Here is a 24,715-nt window from a genome sequence, read left to right as displayed (position 1 = left end):
CCGGGGAGTTCCTTTCTGGACGCACCAACACTGGAGGAATGGGTCAAGCGATAGCACGGTGGTTTGGGGGCACTTTTTGTCTGCGGGGATGTTTTATAGCTAGTTTGTAGTTGACAAACTAGCTATAAACTGTCTAGAACAATTTCCTGGAGGGAAGCAAATGCTTGGATGTGGCCGTAAGGAGCGATGACTCTTTCCTCTGGTAGTCCTTTGGCTAATACCACGTCCACGACTTTTCTTCCTGAAATTCATGCAAAGCCAAATGATATTTTTCTTGGTCGCCCTGATATCTCCCCCTGGAAGTTTCCTCTTTGATTCCTTCCATCCTCTCTTTCCTCCCAGTGCAATTTATAAGCTGGGAAGGTGTTTTCCTGTCTTCTGCTCGGAGCTTTCTCTGTCGCTTGGGTCCTAGCTGGTAGGCTCTTGGTCCCCCTCCCCTAGGGTGCTGGGACAGTGGCAGACCGGCTTCGGAACAAGCAGCTGGGCTGCTGAATGCGAGCAGTGCGGAGGGGCTTCTCCCACGCTGCGGACATCCAGAGACGCTAGAGAACACGAGCCGTGCTTGCCTTCAGTGTTGATGGCTTTGCTCCATTTCAGAAGCAGACCAGCCACTGGTCCACTGGACACTTCCAGGACTCTCGTTCCTTTCTTAATGTCTTAGCCCCTAATATAGGAATATTCTGCTTCCAAGCTAATGCTGTGAGGGGCGGCCACAGTGGGCAGATTCGTCAGGTGCTCTCAGGGAAGCGTTGCCACTCGGCGCAGGTAGAAATTAAGTGTTACGGAAAAATGTCTCCCCGCCTCCTTTTCGGCTAATCCCTGCCAGTAGTTCAACAGTGTGATTGGTGCTTTGGTGGAATCCCCCACGGGCGCTTTGGCAGAAGGCGGCAGTCTTTGTTCACAGAGGCCTCACCTGGCCCTGCCTGAAGGTGGGGAGGGTGCTAGCGGTGTGTATCACCCCCCCCACTCCCCCGCAGGATGGCGCCGCCTCCTGTGTGGCCCCCAGAGAAGATTGAGTTCTTGTCTCCCTCCTTCGACCCTCCTTCCCAAGAGAGTGGGTCCAACACCAAGTGCTTGTCACTCCTGTTACTCTGTGAGGCAGCCAAGCCCTGGCTCTCTCGGGGCCCCTTTGGTAAACTGTTCCTCTTTCTAATGGGACTCAAGGAGTTGGCTTTCATTCTTTCTGACTGTTCTGTCTCCTGTTGGAACATGCACAGAGCAGAATCACTGGCTAGATGGAAATTGTAGACGTCCTGGAAAAGTTTTCTCCTCCTTACCTGATTTTGAAGAACTCACCACAGCATTGTTTGGTTCAGGTTTTTGTTTTAAATGGCTTTGTTTTTAGAACCTTTTCTTTTTCTTTAAGATTTTATTTATTTATTTGAGGGAGCGCGCAAGCACAGGGTGGGGTGGGGTGGGCAGAGGAGAGAGGGAGAAGCAGGCTTCCCAACTGAGCAGGGAGCCCGATGCAGGGCTCAATCCCAGGACCTTGGGATCATGACCTGAGCCGAAGGCAGACGCTTAACTGACTGAGCCCCCTGGGTACCCTTTTAGAACCTGTTTTAATCATATCTTACAATATTATATCTTTTCCTCAAAATTCTGTCTTTGACTCCTAAACGTCTGCCTCATTCCTTTTGTCCCCCCACTTTTTTTTTGAGTGGAGGAAGGGGCATCCCCCAAATTTTCCATGTTTTTGCTCTTCCTCTCTTATAATACATAATATTTAAAATGGAAAAATAATCTTTTCCATAATTTCTAGAGGAAATTATCTCTAGTTACTTAAAAATGTGTAGGAGATCTGAAAAGTCTACATTTGGGCCTCCCCTCCCCAATCACTGAGGCGTCCGGAAGTCTCCGGGCCTTCTGCTGTGCATATGCGGGCATCGCAGTGTGCAGTCAGCACCGCCCCCACCACAGGCCTCCTCGCCTCTCATCTGTCATCCTGAAACGTTCTTCGTTAGTGCGCTGCTCTGGCGTGTCTGCCATGAAGACAGTGCAGAGGATGAGGAAGCTGAGCCCGTGTTAGAAGGAATTCTAGTGAGTTCCAGATCTGTTGGAGCTCGTGTTTAGAACTGTTTCGGTAAAGGATCCTGCCTGCTAAAACTCTGCACACCTCTTGGCTCCTTGTGACACATTTAACATGTCAGTCTGATCGAGAACAAGAAGTGTGCAGTGCTTTGACCGATGATTCGCAGCGAGGAGGAGGGGAAGATGGGGCACTGCTTGACAGAGGCCAGAATCTCGCAGGGGGTGTGAAGTTTGCAGAAGTATATAAACTATTGTGATGGAATTTTGGGAAATGAAAAAAAATTTTATAACAGCCTAGAGTATAAAGCTCCATACAGCATTTGTTGGATGTAAGGGCGTAGGTCCGGGTGTGGGGGGCATTATCAAAAAAGGAGGTGTGGCTCTTACAGAAAGATGGAGAAACATGCCCTCCTCACCGAGAAACTGGTTCTGTGTTAAACTGTCACTTCAAGTGATGATCACACTTTAGATGTTTAACTTTCTTTTTTTTTTTTTAAAGATTTTATTTATTTATTTGACAGAGAGAGAGACAGCCAGCGAGAGAGGGAACACAAGCAGGGGGAGTGGGAGAGGAAGAAGCAGGCTCTCAGCAGAGGAGCCCGATGTGGGGCTCGAACCCAGGACCCTGGGATCACGCCCTGAGCCGAAGGCAGACACTTGACGACTGTGCCACCCAGGCGCCCCCAGATGTTTAACTTTCTTCACAAACTTTTCTCTTCCTCCCAGCTCAGCCCTCTCCTCCTGCTATAGCCGAGTATACCAAAGTCTCGCCAACCTCATCCGTTGGTCTGACCAGGTGATGCTAGAAGGTGTGAACTCAGAAGATAAAGAGACGGTGACAACCGTGAAGGGAGTCATCAAGGCCGTGCTGGACGGAGTGAAGGTAAGACGCGGGCGCCGGCAGCCTCTATGCTGGGCATCTGTCACACAAGACCTTGTTCCCGAACGGAACACATTAGAACAAATGTCTTCCAGCGTCTCTGGTGTGCGTGTGCTGTTCTGTCCCACAGCCATTTACTTCTCTCTGGTACAAACGGCTCTCACAGCAATAGAAGCCTTTGGAGTGCTCGTCTCCATAGCTGGAAAAGCTTCCAGAAGCTTTCAGCCTTTATTGAGCACGTAGTAAATCTTCCGTGAGTCTTTGTATTACAGCTCTGGCTGTGCGTGCTTGCCGGCTAGACACAATGCAGAGGAAATTGTTTTTGCACTGACTTTTAGCGAAATTCTCAGCAAGTCAACTGCTACCTTTTCATGTTCTAAGAACTTCTGGGATTCTTGGTAGAAAAGCGGGATTGAGATGAGTAAGAAGTGAAACTGTCTGGATTTGAAATCCTTGACGCGGTCTGTGACTTTACTAGCCAGGGAAGTCGGAAACTGCATGATGGGAAATTGGGAACCACAGCTAAGGTAGGAGGCGAAGGCCATAGAGGGTCTGGAATTGGGGTCCGGGGGACAAACTCTGATTTAGAGACAATAAGTCCTAGTGGGTGAGGAACAAGGCAGAGTGTAAGCATGAGGTGGGTGAGGGCCTTTGGGTCAAGATTAGGGCCGTGAGCAGTGGGCAAGTAGAGATCCTGCTATTTCGTGAGGCTATGTTATGTAGTGGAAAGAGGGCTAGTCTGGGGCCTGGCTGGGTTTGAATCCCAAGTTCACTACTTACTAATCTGTGACCTTGAGCAATATACTCAGTCAAAGACTCTGTACCTTAATTAACTCGTCCATAAATCGGGTGTAATAATAGTGCCATATACCCCAGGGTTGTTAGAACAATGCCTGGCACATACTAAGCACTCAGGCTTTTGCTGCGGTTTTTTGTTTTTTTTTTTTTTTTTTTTTTTACTAATTTTGCGGTGCTAGGTGTATGCTTTAGAAACTAATCTCTTGGCTTGGGGGGATTAAAAAAACAAGAAAACCCCAGCTGTGTCATCCTCCTTTCTATACCCTTCAGTCTAAAACTGTAGCTGAGGGACTCTAAAAAATTCCTTCTCCACTCAACCATGCTGTCAGATTCCTAACGCTGCCTCCTTGTTGACATCCCCGGAAGCTCTGGAGAGTAGAATAAGGACCCCCACATGGTAAAAACACTACAGAGGGAAAGCTAAGAAGGCATTGCTTAATGGTATGAATTGCTCCAGAATGAACTGTGTCCATTGGGGAAGTCTTGGTGGCCCCCTGCCTCCAGCGCCAGGTAAGTAGCCGCCGCGTCTGCTGGGAGCGTCGTGGAGGTCACTTAGAGGGAGGCTTGGCTGGGTGACACCAAGTCTCCTCTGATGGCTCCAGGTTCTCTTCATTCCCCAAAGTTTATTAGGTCCTAATAACGTTGTCTGTTTTGGCCAATGAGACTTAAGGGTGTAACAGCCCAGAGTGGTGGTTGTGCAAGACCTTTGTCGCTATCCAGGTTTGGGAGTGCGGTCGTACGCATTATCCCATTTGATCTTGCCTGCAGCTCTTCGAGGTCGGCAGGGCAGGAGGAGACGTGCCCTGAGTCCACACTTCATCAGCAGAGTGTGTAGGATTCTGGCTCACCGCCCCCCGCCCCGGCTCTTCCTGTCCAGCCTTCTGGAAATGCTGTTATTGAAAATTGTTCTGCAGGTGACATTGTTCAGGTTTCCTTCTGCCAGATTATAATGAGATGTTCGAAACAAGTTAGGATGCCCAAAACAGGCGAGATGGAGTTTCTGTGCATAGAGCTTTGTCACGTTCCCAAGTCCGTTTCCATTATGGAATCATTAAAGCACCACAGTGTCGACTGAAAGACATGCCTAAAAGGAGCAGTTCTCTGATCTTTCAAACTGACCAGTGAGAGAGAGGGAGAGAAAGTGACTGATCACGGACCCATCCATGTATGGAAACAAGTAACTTTTCTTCACTTGTTTTTAAAATACTTTACCCAGAGCGAAGACTCTTCAGGTGATGAGCTCTGGGAGTTCAGTTCCGTCTCATTTACTCTGGAACCGCCTGTGCCCCGGGCAGTGTGATGGCTTTGGGAATATAGTGATAAAGCTGGTACAGTCCTGGACCCGATGCAGCTTATAATCAAAAGAGGGAAAAGGATAACAGAGCTTGTAATCTGTAATTATAACTGGGACGAGTGTTATAAAAGAAACGTGGCCTTACTTGGCTATTTGGGTGACCTTCCTTTTTCAGGGTGGTCAGAGACTCTTCCCTCAGGGAGACACAGGCCAACGCCAGAGGGGCGTGCAGGAGTTGGCCTCGTCCTAGAAGCTTTCAGCAGCTGGAACAGTCCAGACACTGTGCTGTTGGCATGTGTTACTGGGGCCTCATAGTAACAATAGCTGACATTTTTTCCCTCCTCATGCTCAGAACAACTCTGAAGGTGGGCGTGATCTCCCCTTCACAGGTGTGGGGACAGGCTCCGGCAGACAGTCGGCAGTGGCAAGGTCGTGCCTTGCACCCGGGCCTGCTGGACCCCAGGCCCTGTGCTTTCCCCGTCACCCTTCTGTGTGAGGGGCCGACTGTGTTCCTGCCTCCACGCCAGCTGGCCTCCAGCTTCTCTCCCAGTGTCCCCATCCGGCTGAGCACACCTTATAAGCCCGTGTCTTGGTGCTGTGCGAGCCTCAGCTGACTGGGAGGGACAGGGCTGTGCAGAAATAAAATAGATTTGTGAGGATGTCGTCATCCCACTTGTAGGAGAAGTGTTGGCACGTTCCTTTAAACTGAGTCACCGTCTTTCAAGTAACTCATTCAGTTGGTAAATGGGATTCTTTTTCTGAAAGGTTGAAGAAGTGTTTTAAAACAGGATTACTTTGTTTAGTACCATTTATTATTTAAAGCCCTGCATAAATGTCACTTGTTAGCTCTGTAACCTTGGGCAAGTTACTTCTGTGAATTTCACGTAGGTTTTAAACTATTTACCCTGAAGAACTGAAGAAAGATTAAGTAAGATAATATATATAAAGTACCTGGTAAGTGCTAGATCCCAGTAAACTGTGGGTAAGTACTATTAACCGTAGAGATGTTCATACCCACGTCTACCAGTTCTTGACAGTGGTCGTGGCTCTTCTCCACGCATCTCAGGTCAAAAGACAGACCTGTTATTATCTGATCTGCCCCAGGCAGGTGCTCTGCTCATGGGCCCCGAGGCTCAGAGAGGATGGTGACTCCCCAGGGAAGGAACGGGAAGGCTCGAACTTTCCCTAGCACCTGGCTGTTGGGAGCCAGAGCCTCAGGCTCCAGTGGGTGCCGCAACCAGCGCCCCAGCTCTCCTTGCATTTGCCGTCTCAATGTCAGCTTCTCTTCTTATCTCAGTCACGCAGTCTCTTACCCACCTCCCTGGGCTCTGCTTTGCCCTCTTTGCAGACCTTCCAGGGATGTCGATTCTCAGACCTAAAGCCTCTTCCCCTGACCTCCAGCTCCTCCCTCCCCACCATTTACACTAAACCGTCTCACGCTGACAGCCTTAGAGGAAAATGTGGAATACCTGCAGTTCTGTCGTTCAACCATCACCACCCAGAATTGGGCTTGTGTACCATGCCAGACTCCCTTCCTATATGTTAACCTAAAAAATAAAACAATCCGTTATTTTACCAGCACACACAGGCTTAGTTGGGAATAGCAGAGAATTGCAATGTGGGACATGCAAGCTACAGCAAAACCACAGGCAAGTCCAACAAAGAAAGGAGAGGAGCATGACTTTATGGAGAAGGCAGAGGACGTTGGGAAGGGCTGTCCTGAACCAAAGTCCACTGGAGAAAAGCAGGAGTTTAGGGCGAGGGCGGTTTCTCACTGGCTGAGTTGCTGGGTAGTGGATTTCTCCCAGGAGAAGCAGCGTCCGTCCTTCCCTGTTGGGTCTGTAGTCATGATTCCCTCCTGTTGTGGATGCCTCTGCCGGGGTCTCTAACTGATGATTCTTCCTGGAATTGACGGCAGTGGTGTGGCTTCCCTTTCAGCCAACCAGCTCCACTTTAGTGAGGTTTCCCTTTATCAGTTTTCACTTTCAACAGGAATATTTTGAAAAATATTTTTCTGACCGTATCAGTTAGGATTAGGTTTGACTACAAGAAAATCCAAAATAATACTGGTTTTTAAAAGATAAAACTTTATTTCTCCTTCGTGTACAAGAAGTTCACAGTCTGATAGGCAGTCTGAGGCTAATGACATTTTCATACAATGGTCAGGGATGTGGTCTTCACCCCTCTTGCATTCCTGCCATCCTTAGCACATGGATTCCACCTCATGGTCCAGAATGACTGCTCAGTCTCCATCCATTATTACTACATTCCAGCCAGCGAGGAGGAAGAGAAAGAGGGTGTGCCCTCTCCATTTAAGGATGCTTCCTCAAAGGCCTCACAGAACTCAGTCACATTATATTGACCAGAATTTGGTCCCATACCCAGCTGAAATTCTATTAATAAGGGAGAACAGGTAGCGTGGGGCAACCAGCTGTCCCCGCCACACTAACATCTCAAATAAGCCGTCCCTTTTATTCCTCATTCAGCCTGTTTTACATTTTTTGATGAAAAACTTCAAACATTTACAAAGAAAAAAAACAGTACAGTGAAGCCCCATCGTGTGGCTCCCACAGTTGTCGGCTCACGGCCAGTTTTCTGTACCTCTGATGCCTCTCCCGCAAATCCCAGACGTCCGTCCTTCCGTCCGTAAATGCCTTAGTGCAGAGCTCTAGGACAAGGCGAGCTTTTTCTGTGAGGGGCCAGGGGGTAAATATGGAAGCCTCTCGGGCTACATGTGATTTCTGCTGCCTGTTGGTCTCTCTTTCGTATTCTTTGTTGTTTAATTATTTTCATTTTTTTAAAGATTCTATTTATTTGAGAGAGAGAGAGAGAGTAGAGAATGAGGTGGGGGAGGGGCAAAGGGAGAGGGCCAGAAGCAGACTCCCTGCTGAGTACGGAGCCTGAAAAGGGGGGGACCACCTTGATCCAGGACCTGAGCCGAAATCGAGCCGGACCCTTAACCGTGAGCTACCCAGGCACCCCCTTAACAAAGCATTCTTACCTGGAGGGCCTCACAGAAAGCAAGCCCTGGGCTGGACCTGGCCTGCACGCAGGGTGTAGTTCTCTACGTAATAAAGCTCATACACTCAGGGCATCTGGGTGGCTCAGCTGGGTAAGCGTCTGCCTTGGGCTCTGGTCATGATCTCAGGGTCCTGGGGTCCAGTCCCATGTCAGGCTCTCTGCTCAGCGGGGAGTCTGCTCCCTCCCCTCCCTCTGCCTCTGTGCTCTGCCATCTCTCTCTCTCTCAAATAAATAAAATCTTAAAAAGAATAAAGCTCATACACTTACTAGTTCGTTAATATGCGTCTGAAGATCCCTTTTCTCTGTGTTTTTGTCCTTGCAACTTAATTGTCTTTTTAGAAGGGCTTGGTTGCTGCTGCAGAAAGTCCCCCACATTCTGGACCGTGCTGATGACGTCTGCGCCGTGTCATTCAGCACGATCCTCTGTCCCTGGAATTTCCTGTACAATTAAAGGCTGAGTGAGATTCGGGTTTTCGTATTTTGAGTGCTTCCTAGGTGCCGCCCCGCACCTCCATCGAGAGGCATCTTTCCCTTTTTGATGTTAGTAGCCGTTGATGATTATTGCCTGGATCCATTAATTGATTAGGGGTTGCCAAATGATGACGTTCTAATTCTTTGTGCCTGTCTTTCATCGTGACTCTGCTGGGATACACTTAAATGGCAGATTTCCCGTGTCAATTTGTGGTTATCCTGAGTTCTGATTCTCGGAGAAAAGGCAGGATCAGTGCTTTGTTCCTTCCCTTATTTACCAGTTATTGAAATAGTGAGTGTTTCCTAGCACCCTTTAACATGACCAGTGAACTGAGCTTTTTCAGATACCATTTTGAACTCATGGCTGTGACCATGCCGGCCACGCTCCGGTCCACTGCGTTTTCACTCTTCCTGGTGCCCAGGCCCCATCTTGGGCCACTGAGGACGTCTTCAGGCTGTTTCCTGAGTTCCCTGTGACATGACCCTAGAGGTCTGTGGTAGTTTTCTTACCTTTTGGTATGAAAAGATATTCCAGGCTCCTCTGATACTTATTTTATTTGGGTGTGGTGGTGACGGTGGTGGGAAACGTTTTATTGAGATCTAATTGCCATACAGTGGATTTCTCTCACAGTGTACAATATAGTGATTTTTTTTTTAGGATATTCACAAATTGTACAACCATCACCATAATCAATTTTAGAACACTTTCATCACCTCAGGAAGTAACCTCATGTCCTTTATGTTCTACGCATACCCTCCCTCCTCTGTTTCCGTCCCCTCAGTCTTACGCAGCCACTGGTCTCCTTTCTGACTCTGTAGAGTTGCCTGTTCTGGACATTTCATATAAATGGAATTGTATCCTCTGTGGCCTTTTGGGACCAGCTCCTGTCAGTGTAATGGTTTCCAAATTCACCCATGTTAGAGCATGTGTTCTTTTTATTGCCAAATAATATCCCATCGTGTGGATATACCACGTATTGTGTATTCGTGGACATCTGGATGTCTGAGTTGTTTCTGCCTTCCGGCAGTTAGGAGTAATGCTGCCGTGAGCACTCCTGTACACGTGTTTCGGGGGACGGATCCCTTCCTTTCTCTTGGTTGTATACCTGGGCGCACAGTTGCCAGGTCACACACTAACTCTGCGTTTGATCTTGTGTTTTCTACAGCAGCGGCGTCATCTTACATCCCCCCCCAGCAGCTTCTGCGGGGTCCAGCCGCTCGAGCTTCTCCACATCCTCGTGGTTCCCACTGGTCTCTTGGACGCGGCCGTCTCGGTGGGCACGAAGTGGGATCCCACGGTGGCGTTGATCTGTGCTTCCCTGGGGCTAAGGATGCTGAGTCTCCTTTCCTGTGCTTATTGGCCATTTCTCTCTCTCTTTGGAGAAATGTCTGTTCAAATTCTTTGGTCAGTTTTTAGCTGGGTTGTCTTTTTATTATTGAGTTATAGGTCATCTTGTCCATTTCTTACCACGGAGCTGGAATCAGCCATTCCTCGAACGAGCCCTGGTTCCCTTTGCTGGGAAATGGTATGTAGAGACCGCACTGAGGGCCGACATTCTCCTTGCTACTACTTGGTCACACGGTTAGTTTCTCTAAGACAAAACACATCTGGAGTTTTTACTGGTACTTCCAACTCACATTCAGGACCACCGAGGTTTTCACTTAACCTCCTCAAACCCGTATCTTAATTTTTTTCCTCCCACACTGAATTCGAGGTCTCTGGCTGCCCTGTCTTTAGACCGTTCGAGGGATGCCAGCCAGTGCCTCGTGGCTGGACGGAGCCCCCGAGAGCTGACTTCAGGAGTCCCTCACCACGCAGCCCGCTGGTGCGCCTTGCCCGCGGGGCACCGCCACTCTCGACTGCGCAGGAGAGGGACGCTTCCTCTGTTCTGTTGCTGCCTCACGCGCCTCACACTTCGGATGTGGGTGGGAAGGTCCCTTTGTGTCACCATAAAAAAGCTGGACACCCCTGTGATTTCATTCTGCTGCTTCAGTACAGGGATGTCCCCACTGGTGGCCACACTCAGCGTACTTAGTGAAGGACTGGTCGGTAGAGCAGCCGTGTCATGGCCTGAGCCCAGAATTCTCGCAGGGCCAGAGAGTGCCGGAGGATACACAGTGAGGGGTTGGGATGGGGCGGGGGCCGGCGTGGCAGACCCTTGGTTGTAGAATGGTGCGCTTTTCCGTTATAGTGTATGGGAACCTGGAGGGCATCGGCCACGCTGTGGTGTCCTTGTGGCGGGGGCAGCATGGCAGTGAGTCTTAGATGTGAGTGGTGCCCGTGGGCGCATCTCGTGAGGAGCCCTTTCTTGTGCGGCCCGTGTCTTCTCTGCCAGGCAGGAGCTCTGTCTCAGTGCCAAGGAGAAGACGGGAGCAGATGGGCCTGTGTCTCCTACTTGAGCACCACAGCTCATATGGACGTGCTGAAGGTCATTTAAGAGGGAAACATCCCTAGGATCGTTTCCAGTGTGAATAAAATGGGCACCAAATACGTATGATGCACCTAGAAAGATACCTTTCCAAATACCTTTTGGCTTTTGAAAACTGCTTTTCAGTGACCTGGTAACTGTCTGGCTACAGTCGCCGGCTGTGGACACAGTCTGGTGCTGCCTTTGCCAGCCTTCAAACCTGTGCCTCACGAGGACTGGAAAGCCTGACATCCCTCTCAGAAATTCTGCCGTTCGCAGGAGGAGTCAGGCTCTTGCCACGTTACAGATGGTCAGCTTTGAATGAGGTTAGGGTCGCTGGCACAGGAGCCAGGGATGCACACCGTCTTAGGGTTCTCTGCTGTCTCACTGTTTGGGACGGAAGGCTGGTGGGGGATAGAAGAGCGCCCTGCCCCTTTAACACCCTCTGCAGGCCACGGCCTTGGAATTCGGGCACACGCCTGCACATATGCGCCTGTCATTCTGTGACTCTTGTGCATTGCTCATTAGTCGAGTTCACACAGCTGCCTCTCCAGAAAGATGACATTCTAATTATAATTGCTCGTGATCGGTGAAGAATTAGTGGAATTTTTTTCCTGCGTCAGCAGATATAAGTCTGCAGACTTCTCTCTGTTCTTTCGCCCCGCTTGTAGAGGAGGGTAAGCGTGGATGTGCGCCTTCCGGAACACTCTGGTCTGGCCCTCTGACCCCTCTGATTCTGTGATGCTCTTCGTGCAGCCTGCTGACGAGCTGCCTCTCCCGCCCTCCCACTGCCTGCTGTCCCTCCTCAGCACGTCGTCTGTCTCCCATCTTTCCGTCTTACCCTGCCCTTGATCAGCTAGGGAGCTCGTCTTTAGCTGTCCACGAGATCTCACTTAACTTCTAAACTGTGGTAACAGGACCATGTGAACATTCTCCTTTCTTCCTCTAGTACTTGACTCTTAGCTCACGTCTCTGTGTTTCTCCAGGAATAGGCACCGGCTGACACAAGGGGGGGGGTGGCGCTGATCCCGGTTGTACTGTGTATGCCTTTGGTTGTATTTTGTTTCTTTAATTAGCATTTCAGAAGTAATACATGTTTATCGTAGAAAATTTACAAGATGCATAGAAACAGAAACAATAAAATTTGGGGTATTTTATAGCCATACTATTGTTTGGTTCTATCGTAATTTACATAATCAGCTCTCAGTATTAACTGTTGAATTATGGAGTATTAGTAGTCTAGTTTTATCTATTACATATAATGCTGTGATGACCATCCTTTGTAGCTTATTTTTTCCACACCTCTGTGACCTTTCCCCTTGACCAAATTATTATAAAAAGACAGATATTTAATTTGGACCCATACTGACAAGTCATGCTGTAAAGAGGCCGTTCAAAGCATTACTCCCCCCCACCATGTCTGGAAGATATCTGTTTTATCACCGTCAAAGCTGGAGCGTCTCTGATTACTGAGCACTGGTGTGTACATTTGTGAGTTTCCTCTTTGGTATTAGTTTTGGTGTATTCATCCTTTTTCTGGTTTTCGTGTTTCTGAAAGAATCGTTGCTCTGGGGAGGATATTCGCTCTCTTGTCACTGTGCATGTTGTGATTCCTGTGTGTGGCATGTTGAGTGTAGAGAGGCTTTGCCGTCTGATTTAGGGACATGTTGCTCTTGCCCATTTATGCCCGTTGCTGTCTCCTCTGTAACTTCAGAAATAGTCTTGCTGGCAGCTGGAACCGCTCCCCTCCCTACACAAATAGGTCCTATCCAGGCGCCCACCAACAGGAGACTGGGTAAGGAAACGGAGGTTTGCCCGTGCATTGAAATACAGCTCAGCAGTGAGAAGAACAGACTACTCATGCTCACAAAAACAGCGAGTGTCCTACTGAGCAAAAGAAGACGAACAGAACGGAGACACCGAGTAGGGCCGTGGAGCCGGGGGGAATGAGGAGGGACTGGTAACGGGTACAGTTTCTGTTGTAGGGGATGTGAAGTCGCAAAAGCAGCTGTGCTGGGGTGTCTCAGCTCCGTGAGCAGACAAAGAACCGTCAGACTGTCCACAGTCAATGGCTGGATTTTATGGCTTGGGGACTAGATACCCATAAAGCTATTCAGAAAAGATGGGCGCAGAAGACTGCATACTGGGGCACCTGGGTGGCATGGTCGTTGGGCGTCTGCCTTTGGCTCAGGGCATGATCCCGGCGTTCTGGGATCGAGCCCCACATCAGGCTTCTCCGCTGGGAGCCTGCTTCTTCCTCTCCCACTCCCCCTGCTTGTGTTCCCTCTCTCGCTGGCTGTCTCTGTCAAATAAATAAATAAAATCTTTATTAAAAAAAAGAAGAAGACTGCATACTGCAGTGGTCCCATTTATACCGAGTTCTAGGCAGAGGTGATCTAAGAAATAGAAGTGAAGCAGTGTTGGGTGGGGCAGACGGACCAGAGACAGCGGCAGAATTTGGTGAGCGGTGCGTCCACGGGGATTCGTGATCATCAGAATCCATCAGATGCAGTCTAATTGGGGGGGGGGGGGATGTAGGTCCTGATCATTTTTCTTTTTTTTTTTTTTTTCTATTAAAAAATATTTTTTCCTAAGTCCTGTCTCTGCTGGGTGATGTGCCGTTAACTTTCTGTCCGTTGACAGAGACGCCAGCCAGTCATCCCTGTAGACCCGCCGCCGCCACGCCCGGCGCCGGCTCTCCACGGGAAACCCCTTCCTCACGCCAGAGGTTTGCTCGTTCGCGTAGGCAGCGTCCGCACGTTACAGGATGCGATGGCTTTTCGGAACTAAAGAGGCGTTCTCCGCGCTCCCCCCAGCATGCACACACTGACTGGGAATCGGTTCCACTGGAATTTAATTTGTGTATTGAACTTAGTCATTTTGAGACCGTGGGGTTCGTCATTTCCCCTTCCAAGAGGAAGTGCCATTATGCATTTGAAACTTCTCAACATGCTATGAAGGTATTTTTGGAGGGTAGGGGACATTTTGGGAAGTCGTGCAGCTTATCTAAGTCAAATAATACTTGCATTTCTGGTGTGCGGAAAATGTGTAGGCACGAAAAGAGACGAGGCGGTGGAGGACAAACGAGTGACCTACTTGTGGTGAAAACCAAGCAGAGGAGCTTTCTTGGCGCCTCATGACTTCTCTCTTGTGTGGGGTCTAGGAGCTGGTCAGACTTACCATCGAGAAGCAGGGGCATCCGTCTCCAACCAGCCCAGTGAAACCCAGTTCCCCAGCCTGCAAACCCGACAGGTGAGTTCTGACTAAACCGCCCGGTCACTGGAGAGAGAGTGGGAGCCAAAGCAGGTAGGCTGTTGGAGGCCCGTGTCCCTTTCTCAGCGACTTCTGGGCGAGTATCCGTATTACTTCAAAGTGTATGTAGCTCACACGTTTTGAAGTGTTGCCTGATCTCAGCGCTAACAGTCAGTGTGACTCTCAGGGTACCACGTGGGCGTGCACGTGACCCACACCTGCGCTTCTCCGGGGCAACTTCCTGTCATCGTTGGAAAGAGCTTTGAAGGGTTGGGTTTAGGGGATTTGGCTTGAGAGCATTTAGCTTTATCAAGAAAGTAAGCTGAGGGCAATGTGGACAGTTTTAAGGCCTTGCAACAAGTTCTACAAGCGCCTAGAAAAAATATAAAATGTAAATTTGGAGCATTTGGAGAGCCTTTAGGTCATGTAGTCTGAGGTTTCCTCTTGCAGACAAGGACGCTGAGATGCGGTCAGGGGGACTCGGCCGGGCTCCTGCTATGTGTTGGTGGTCAAACCAGACTCGAAACCCCTTCTCTGCCGTGGAGCTGCAGGCGTAGTGTCCAGGGCTTCTGCGCCTCAGCCCGGTGCCCCCCATCGTCTCCATGCCCTGGTCCCCTTCTCCCCCTGTCAGAACCTGCGTGTTCTCTATAACCTTCCGTAATCCCAAGTTCTTTTCATCCTCCAGCCAGTCTGAGCTCCCCCTGACAGATCGAGAGATGGAGATTCTAAACAAGACAACTGGCCTGTCCCAGTCGGCCGAGCTACTCCCAGACTCTACAGATGAGGAGGTCGCACCCCCAAAGCCTCCCTTACCTGGCATTCGGGTGGTTGATAACAGGTAATTTTTATTTCCCCGGCACCCTCTTCTACTTGAGATACAATCTGAGGAGAGGATGGGTAGATGAACCAACAGGAAGATGGTGCCAGTAGGGTAAGAACTTGGACCCCAGCCCCTCGCTCTTCAGAAGCTTTGGAATCGCGATCTTCCTTGGGAAGGGCGTCTGCGGAGGACGTGAGCAGGGCCCTGGTACCTTCCCTTGCCACACGCTCCAAGAACTCCCAGTGGAGGGAGCGCCTTTTAGCCTTAGTACAATTTATGATGGAAGGAAAAGAAAGGATGTTTCTGATTTTTAGTTTTTTGGCATTGGTAGGTTTTATTTTGGCAGCGGTGGAGTGGGACAGGAGTTGAAAGTGTGAAAAGTAGGTGTGAAGTGTCTGATAATAAAAGAATCCCACATTCTGGGGCGCCTGGGTGGCGCAGTCATTAAGAGTCTGCCTTCGGCTCAGGGCGTGATCCCGGCGTTGTGGGATCGAGCCTCACATCAGGCTTCTCCGCTATGAGCCTGCTTCTTCCTCTCCCACTCCCCCTGCTTGTGTTCCCTCTCTCGCTGGCTGTCTCTATCTCTGTCAAATAAATAAATAAAATCTTAAAAAAAAAAAAAAAAAAGAATCCCACATTCTGTACCCTAATATCTTTTTAAAGAAAGAGCTTTTGTTTGGGTTATTCAGTTATTCGGTTATTGGGTTTGATAGGCTTTCTTTGTCTATTTCAGTCCTCCACCAGCATTGCCACCGAAGAAAAGACAGTCAGCTCCATCCCCGACCCGAGTGGCTGTCGTTGCCCCCATGAGTCGAGCCACCAGTGGCTCCAGTTTGCCTGTTGGAATTAATAGGCAGGTAATGTAGCCCCGCCTGGCAAGGCAGAGGAAGACTTTGGGTTTGGAAACTTTAATCGTGAAGCTAAAAGAAACCCAGTGGTCTTCAGCCCCTGGCAATGAAAGGACTGCTCCTTCTCTCGACAGGACTACAGGACCTGGGAAAAGTTCCCACATGGGGGAGGGGGCAGGGGTGGCGAGGCTGGAGCCGAGTGTCTCCTGAGGACAGCTGAGCCGGGCCCCAGGGCCTTCGCTGGCCACGCAGCCCCGGAGCTGGGCTGTGCAGCCCCGGTGCTCCAAAAGGCCTCTTTCTCAGAAGTCACAGACTTGGCTTTTTATTGCTTCTATCCAACCAGCCTCAGAGCCTGGTAGTCTCCTTCTCTAAGTAAACGTACTGCTTCCTCTCCCCTGGCTCTGCCACCGTGTCTCAGAAGTGACTTGGGCTTGTTTTTATTTTTCCACACGAGGATTTTGACGTGGACTGTTACACACAGAGGCGACTCTCAGGAGGCAGCCATTCGTACGGCGGAGAGTCGCCCCGCCTGTCCCCGTGCAGCAGCATAGGCAAGCTCAGCAAGTCAGACGAGCAGCTGTCCTCTCTGGACAGGGACAGCGGCCAGTGCTCCCGGAACACAAGCTGTGAAACACTAGGTGAGCGCTGGGCATCTTGGCCATGCCTCCTGTCTCATCATTTCTTGGTGGCTGCTTTGGGGTCACACGGGGAGGCCAGTCATCGGTCATATGGCCCTGGCCAAGTCATTCAGAGTCTGTGTCCCCGTCTGCAGAGTGAGGGTACCAATACCCACCTCTCTGAAGGGGGTGGGAAGTTTGTATGAAACAACCACGTGCATCCACGTAGGGACGCTCAGATGGTCGCTCTTGTTATGGTTCATCTGTCAGCGTGCACTTGGACTCCCTTTGCCGACATGAAGAGCCATCTGTGCTCAGAGGTGTAGATGAGGGGAAGAGCCCCTGACGACTTCTGACAAGAGGGTGACGGCAAGCGGGCAGCTCTTGCTGACGACCTTGTCGGCACGGGATGCGTGCCATGGGGCCAGAGGAAAGTCTGAAAGGTGCCTTGGCGGGAGGTTTCAAGGGCATTACGCTGTTCCTGTCCCGTGAGCTAGACATTCCACTTTGGGATTTATCTTAATCAGAGATTCACAGCAGGATTTTTATCCAAGGATGTTAATCTCAGCATCGTTGAGAGTAGCGGTAAACTGGAAACGCAGTGGTAGGAGATCACCCACTTGGTGGAGTGACATGGGACTGAAAAGTCAGTCACAGTACATCGATCAACGGACAAAACCCACTGACAGAGTGTTTTCTTAGTTGGGTTTAAAAAAAAAAAAATCCTAGGGGGAAAAAGACTTTTAAGAAAATACATTAAAAGGTAAACAGATTATAGTTAAATTATGAGATTTTGGATGATTTTTATTTTCTTCCTATGGTTTGTTTGGGGGTTTTTTGGCCACATCTTCAGTGGTCATGCATTTTTCTTTTTTTTTTTAATAAATTCAAAAAATACAGGAAGATACAAAGAACAGAGTAGCAAACAGCCATTTTCCCACTTGCTTTTACGTTTTCAAGCAGGGAGAAAAATGAGGAACATAAAATAAAGCATAGAGATGAGATGGGAATCGTGTTTGTGTCGCACACGAGTGAACGGGATTGGGTAAAGCAGAGAGGTGGATTGCGTCTTTCTGCGGGCCTTGTGGCTAACAGGCAGTGTTTTTCCTGTTGTGAACAGATCACTATGACCCTGACTACGAGTTCCTTCAGCAAGACCTCTCTAACGCAGACCAGATACCTCAGCAAGTGGCCTGTAACCTTAGCCCGTTGCCGGAGTCCTTGGGAGAGGCTGGGTCTCCATTTCTTGGCCATCCTTTCCAGTTGCCTCCAGCACCTGGCGGCTGTCCCCAGCCAGAGGGAACGTCGGCCCCAGGACAGCAGATGGACACGCCGCCTGCTCTCCCCGAGAAGAAGCGCAGGAGTGCGGCCTCCCAGACCACGGACAGCTCTGGCTGCAGGGTGTCCTACGAGCGGCACCCCTCCCAGTACGACAACATCTCTGAGGATGACCTGCAGAACCCAGCCTCGGTCCCGTCCGTCCCCTTCACGCCCTTTGCTGCTATTCTCCCCTTTCAGCAAGGAGGGTCCTCCGCCTCTGTCGAATTTGTGGGTGATTTCACTGTTCCTGAATCAACGGGTGACCCAGAAAAACCGCCTCCTCTACCAGAGAAGAAAAACAAACACAGTAAGCTTTTGTCGAGCTGTTGTCGGGAAGCACATTCTGTACCCTAAGATGCTGGCGATTTTATCTAAGCCCGTGAGCGTTAGGCCAGAGTCAAACCAGTGGCCTCATAATTTCATAAAAGACGGGGCCGCGGTATGTGGACTCTTCCAGGAGGCTTGTCTGTCGGTACTGGTGATGGTTTGTAGAGCTTAATGAGCCGAGCCCTCCTTACGGCCTCTCTCAGATCTCAGGCCAGGCCTCCCCAGAGCCCAAGTGTTTAGCCCGAACACCCAGCGACAAAGAGAAATGAGTGTCACAGCTTCAGGGCAGCATTACAGCAACATCCGGGCAGAGCAGGACGGACGTTAGAATGTAACTAGACCTCACCGCGCCCACGGGGGGGTTTTCTGAGGATCCCTGAGAGTGTGCAGGGTTGCTGTTCAGAGAGGTTCCTGGTACCCCTCTGTCTTCTGTTTGCGGACATGAACTGTCACGAAATGACTTAGAACCCCAGGTTGCCTGGTTGGAGCTGCTCAGGACAGTTCTTAGACCACATATTTTTAATCTGTGATGTTATTAGTGTCCAGGGGTGGAGCTGAAATTTTAGATTTTTGTAGTTGGAATGTTTTCCAACTGTCAGTTTGACATCAAATTCCTAAGTAGAGTCCTACTAGAGCCTGCTGGGCTCCCCCACTGCTCCCCATCGCCGATCTCTCTGTGCCCTGCCCTGTCCCCCCCCGACTGGCACACTTCTGCTCCGTCTTTCTTTGGCAAACTGGCCATCACCATTTGGATAGGTGTGTGGTCACCTGGGCCACACAGCCCCAGGGCTCCCTGGCCTTAGGTGAAGCGTCCAACAGAGAACTTCCACCAACTAGGAATTGACTCTCCATTCCAAACTTCCAAATGAGAGCATGTGGTCGGCCCCAGCTGGCATGGCGCCCACCCTCAAAGAAGGGAGAGTGGTTAAATGCAGCAAGGGTGGCCCCGAGGGCAGCTGGGTGGGCCTTGTCCGCCAACTCCTTGCTGGGTGTCACCCAGCCTGTGTCCTAGCCTAGGGTGGTCTCATCCCCCAGCTGGAGGGAGAGCTGGCTCTGGAGGGCTGGTGAGGTCATTCCCATCTGTCATGCACTCGTGAGAAAGCAGGGTGCTACTAGAGGGGACCGCCAACGGCAACGCCGGGCACATTTCCCTCTGCGCCTCTCCCTCCACACTGGCAAGTGTTTAGAGAGCTGTTGGCCTTTCCCCTGCACCCACCTTACCTGGACTTGAGCAGTGTGCCGCTCTGGGCTCACACCCTTTCCTCTCCTTTCCTTTCCTTGGAATTCTCTGAACCCAGAATGCAGGGTAGGACTGCATCCACGCACACTGCAACAGATGAGTGGTGTTGCCTGGCCACGGAGCCGGGGGCCTCACCTTCTCAGCTTTTAGAGCAGGTGTGGGCCATGGCCCTTATGTGGGGCTGTAGAGAGGAGGAGGAAGGGAGGCATCCGCTGTTCCCTTTCCAACAGCCTCAAGTCTCCAGTGGCTAAAAATATTTCCTATTAATTTAGACGTCTATTTTTAGGCTTTATCTGTTCCATCAGTGTCTGTAGCACTTGTGTCTGCAAACCTTGAAAAACTACTGAGAGCCTAAGGTGTGGCATGCTCTGGGCTAAAGCTTCACATACCACCGTATTTAGTCTTCACACTCTGGTCCCCGGCAGTGGTATTAGCACAGTTTATAGAAGAAGAAGCCGGAGTGCAAAGGAACCGAGCCTTGCCAGGATCAGCTGGCAAGTGGGTGGCAGATCTGGGCTTCGGAGCAGGCCTGTGTTTTCCCAGCACACTAGGGAGGAAGGGATCCAGCCCTCCTTTGTGGAGATTGTATGGGTTTCAGTAGGGACCGCTAAGCAGCAGGGAATCTTTTTCTATGCCCCGTGAAAAGACCTCCAAACTTGAGACCTGGTCCTAGTCTCCAGTGTGCTCTTCCGTCCCCAAGAGGACCCTTGGGGAGTTCCAGTCTTTGACCTGGTAGAAAACTTGCAGAGTTGCTTTGCGAGGAAGGAGGGAGATCATCATCGTCCCTTGTATCTGGCTAATGCTGGGCAAAGCTCATACATACACGGTCCTGATATCATAAGAGTGTCTTTGTCTTTCGGTTTGCGCTGATGTCCTGAGGGTCCTTGGCCCCTCTTGCTGAGGGCAGCCCTATGAGCCCCTTGTGCCCCACAGGCTTCCTAATCACTGCCCACACTCCTGGGTGCCCGCTGGAGCGCCAGCGTGCCAGATTCCCAGGGACAGTGGCTGCTCCCTTCTCTGAGCTCCTGTGCTGGGCTTCCGTTGAAACAGACCCAGTTTTCCTTATTTCTCGAAGGTCGCGAACCTCATTACTGTCTCTGTGCTTGGTGAGCAGGTCTCTGTAAGACTTCAGCATCTGGAAGGTCAGTTCTTACCGAAGCCTCCTGTTTCGGTCAGGCAAAGATGCTCGTATTCAGTCTTTTCAGGGAGCACTTGGTAGGCATTTGGGATCTCCTCTAGAGCCTCACGGTGTTGGTGCAGCATGGAAAACAGTGTCGTGGGCTCAAGGGTGGTAGGCTACACTTGCCTTCTGGCTGCAGTGCCCTCGGTGATCCTGCCTTCACCGACCCGCCTTTTATGGCCAAGCTCTGCTCAGTGCTTGCTGGAGACATTCTCATTGATTCTTTCAAATGAAGGAGATGACTTTGAACCCCCTCCTTCAGTGAAGGGCACCAGAAAGACAGCCCTCCTAGAGAAGGCATTTCCTATCTACCTTGACCCCAGTTGAGGGTCTCCAGTTAAGCCCCCAACTTTGAGGCTAAGTGAAAATATAGAATGAAACCCTGCAGAATTGTCCGGGCCACCTTTTCTTGGTATCTAGCAGGTGCTCCTAGCACTTGCCACATGACCCAGGAGGACAGCACCCACCTCTGGATGGTGCCGTCAACCTCTGCCATCCCTGTGCCTGCCATCCATGCACCCAAGTTCCTTTGGTTCCAACCCTGGGACCCTTTTTCTTCCCAGCACCATTGTCACCAGCTTCCTCCTAGTGCATGTGGATCGGCCCTGAAAGTAAACTGATGAGCCCTCGTTCCTAACTCACGAATCAAGGGGGCATAACAGCGTTTTCCCTGCAAACATGGGCACGTTCGTGTTTACAAGGAATTCCCTAACTCTCAGGAGCTTCCTCCACCGCTGAGAGAATGGGAAGGGCTGTACTGCATTTCAGGCCAGCCTTGACCTAGACTTTGCCGTGGGGAGTGTCAAATGCGAGTTCCAGTCCCACAGAGAGACAGGGATTGGAGAAGGCCTGCTCCCACCCAGCCTCCCAGCTTCATGAGGGTGCCAAAGGGCCGGACACAGTCAGCTGCAAGCTGTCACTTTCCCTGAACCTGTGGAGTCTCCAGAAGGGCCCAGCTCTGGAGTTGGGGCTCCATTCACTAACCCCAGAAGTTGGGAGTAAGGTGCACACTGATGTTCCCATGCAAGGGCTGAGGGCTCCGCGCCTCCCTCAGGAAAGGGTGCCTGTGAGGATGGGTCCCTGAGATGTTGCGCCTCCCCGGGCGGGTCTGCGGCTGGGGTCTCTGGCCACGACGGTGCACGGCTCAGGCAGGGAGCCTGCCCCGGGGCGGCCGCGAAGCTCCAGGCAGTGCCACCCTGAGAGAGCAGCGTAGCAGGTGGTGGGGTGGCAAGGGCCGGGCTTTCGGAGCGAGGTTTAGGGAGGAGAGGGTGCACGTGTTTGAATTCAAGCATGTCTTTCCTCGCCGTCTGTCTCTCCCCCGAGGATGTTCTCTAGCCTCTCGGCTGGAACAGGAAAATGGAGCTTAGTGGCTGTTACTTCTTGTTTATCCGGTGGGTGCTTTACAAGACCCACCCAGGGCCATCGCCTGGTTCAGCAAGTCACTGGGTCGGGATAGATGACACGTGTTTCATTCACTCATTCGTTCTACAATATCTGTGGACACCTGCTATGTGTCGGGCACTGATGGTGCCGTGGCAGACATGGTCCCCGTCCCCCAGGAGCTTCGACTCTCCAGTGGCAGGCAGTAAATCCTACTGCATCTGCTTCGAGAATATATCCTGACTCAAATCACTCTCCCCACCTCCACCCACACCGCTATCTGTCCCCTGAACAACCACAGCGGCCCCGAGCTGTTTTCTGTAGACAAAGCCGCGCCAGGCAGGGCCGGAGGGGAACCCTTCGCGGGTTCCGACTGACATGGCAGTGAGCCGGCCTCCTTGCCCCGTTCCCACAGCCTCTCATGACCTCCCAAATGATCACCTCGCTCCTTCCAGCCTCCCCTTGCTGGCTGTGCTCTGCTCACCGGACCCCTGGCCACCGGCCTTAGCCTTTGCCCAGCCGGTAGCCTCAGTGTGAAAGGCCTCATGTAGCTTATCCATATTCTCAGGAAGCTCCCACCACCAGCCCACTTCCCGGGGTGTCGCCAGCATTCACACCTAGTCTATTTTCTGTCTTCTGGGAGGCGGTGAGCCTCACATGGGCAGAGGACTTGCTTGCTGGCCCGTGTGTAGGCCCAGCCCCTGAGCTGGTGCCCAACACATAGGTGCCCAGTAAAATCACATCGGGGGACAATTCCACAGGTGGCTCATGAGTGTGGGAAGGGCTAAGAGGACGCTATGGAGGGACGAGGAGGGGCTGCTGGGCGGATGGCTCGTGTGGAGCCTCTGGGGAAGCCGAGCCACAGGCAGGGGAGAGCCCGCGCGGCAGGACTGGGGGGAGCCGGGGAACAGCGTGTGCACACGTCCCTGAGTGTTCCAATCAGGGGAGGAAGACCATGCGTCTGGGGTCAGGGGAGTGGGAAGTGGTGCCTAGCTTCCGCTGCAACCACGGGTGCCAGGAAACCCCCAGGGTTTTTCAGCAGAGGGGGATGGGGCCCCCCCATATGCTTTTTAAAAAATAGACTATTTTTTAAAACAGTTAAAGATTATTTTTTAGAGTGGTTTTAGGCTCACGGCAACATTGAGTGGAAAGTACAGGGAGTTCCCGCATGTCCCGGCCTCCCCCACTGTCACCTCCCCACCAGAGTGCTGTGCGTCAGTCATCCAGCCTGTACGGGCGTGTCCCTGTTGGCCGGAGCCACAGCCTACGTAGGGCTCACCCTTGCCATGTGTCCATAGATTTTGGTCTGTGGGCAACGGTGTGGCGTCCGGCCGCGTAGCATCTGCAGGGGGGCTTCTGTGGGTCTGGCCGGACCAGGGGAGCGGAGAGGGGCCCGCTGGGGGTGGGGGCAGCTGTGTGCCCCGCAGTCACCCCCCAGTAACGCCGGGGTCACCCCCGCCCCGTCTGTCCCGCAGTGCTGGCCTACATGCAGCTGCTCGAGGACTACTCGGAGCCGCAGCCGTCCGTGTTCTACCAGACGCCGCAGAACGAGCACATCTACCAGCAGAAGAACAAGCTCCTCATGGAGGTGTACGGCTTCAACGACTCGTTCAGCACCGAGGCCCCGCACGAGCTGGCGCCGCCCCCCGCCCTGCCCCCCAAGCAGCGGCAGCTGGTAAGCCACCCTCCGCCCCGCCCCGTGGCCGGGACCCTTCCGCAGGCCCGGGGCTGCCATGGGCCACGCTGCTTCCCACACGGGTGCTTTCACTTCCTCCTGACAAGCTCCCCCATCTCCCCGCCCTGGGGGTGGCGGCGCCTTTCTCTTCCAGAGTAGACCCGAGCAGCTGGGCCTGGCTGGTACTCAGAACGTCTGCTTTCTCTGCTGACAGTCTCTTGTATTTTTCCTCTTTTCCTTGGCTCCAATATAGACCTCCCAGAAAGGGGGGACTCAATCAAGGCACAGGGCCTGGTCTGTGTACGGCCATCTGTGGACTTGATTTACATAATGGCCCAACTACACAGAGTGACTGACACCCCACCCTGGCCAGGGATGGCCCCGTGGAAACAAGCTCTGTTGAAGCACGATGGCCTTACACAGAGCCGTTCTGTGTTCCCGGCGTGGCACCCTACCTCCTCTGAGAACACCCCTGTGTGAGGGTTCCCTGTAGGTGACGAAGCCCAAGTCAGCACAAAAGGCAGGCTGTCCTGCGTGGGACCCGCGGGTGGGCAGATCGGGTGTGCCTGCTGCACACCCCTGAGCCCTGCTCCTGCGGCTCCCAGTTTATCGACCAAGTAGACCGTGGTCAGGTGGTAGAGTCCAAGCATCTCACCCGGCCGTGCTTTCCGGGAAGAGTGCACCTCAGAAGGGGATTCTTGACCTGTTCAGAGCTGCATGCGCTGTTTTGCTCATAGGCTGGCCAGCCTGGTAGTGTTTTCACCGCAGAGGGGCCCGGCCATCTTTCATCCTTCGTGAGAGGATGCAAAGGTGCTACCCTGCCTTTTCTGCGAGGCAGCTGCCGACTGGACAGTCAAGAGCCCGGGTTACTCCTCAAGCCCCTGCCCCGCCCCAGGGGCCCCTGAGCCTTCCTGCATTCGGGGAGCTCAGAGGCTGAGCAGGCAGAGTCCAATGTGGTCGGCCCTGGAAGCCAGGACTAGCTATGTCTCACGACTGACACTCAGCCTCAGTTCTTCACCCACCCAGCCCACCCCACGGATACCTGAGTATGCCCCAGGATGAATCTAAATGGCTCTGAAAATGTTTCAGAAAGGGATCTTTACCATGGAAATAGAAATGCCTGCCCCAGGGACCCCTGACCTAAAATGTTTGG

General features: G+C 51.8%; 1 protein-coding gene across 11 annotated transcripts in view; it reads left to right on the top strand.

Moving 5' to 3' along the window:
- Positions 1 to 24,715, top strand: part of RAPGEF1 (Rap guanine nucleotide exchange factor 1) — a 131,302-nt gene that overhangs the window by 73,626 nt on the left and 32,961 nt on the right. For all 11 annotated transcript variants that reach the window (XM_048223359.2, XM_048223353.2, XM_048223357.2 and 8 more), the window contains 7 exons: positions 2,758 to 2,914; positions 14,067 to 14,155; positions 14,841 to 14,993; positions 15,709 to 15,832; positions 16,278 to 16,461; positions 17,561 to 18,067; positions 23,363 to 23,562. In XM_048223359.2, the coding sequence (XP_048079316.1) occupies positions 2,758 to 2,914; positions 14,067 to 14,155; positions 14,841 to 14,993; positions 15,709 to 15,832; positions 16,278 to 16,461; positions 17,561 to 18,067; positions 23,363 to 23,562 (1,414 nt within the window). The remainder of the gene's footprint in view (positions 1 to 2,757; positions 2,915 to 14,066; positions 14,156 to 14,840; positions 14,994 to 15,708; positions 15,833 to 16,277; positions 16,462 to 17,560; positions 18,068 to 23,362; positions 23,563 to 24,715) is intronic.

The sequence above is a fragment of the Ursus arctos genome, unplaced genomic scaffold (genome assembly GCF_023065955.2).
Source record: "Ursus arctos isolate Adak ecotype North America unplaced genomic scaffold, UrsArc2.0 scaffold_18, whole genome shotgun sequence".
Classification (NCBI taxonomy): Eukaryota; Metazoa; Chordata; class Mammalia; order Carnivora; family Ursidae; genus Ursus; species Ursus arctos.
This window is presented reverse-complemented; position numbering and strand designations above follow the sequence as displayed.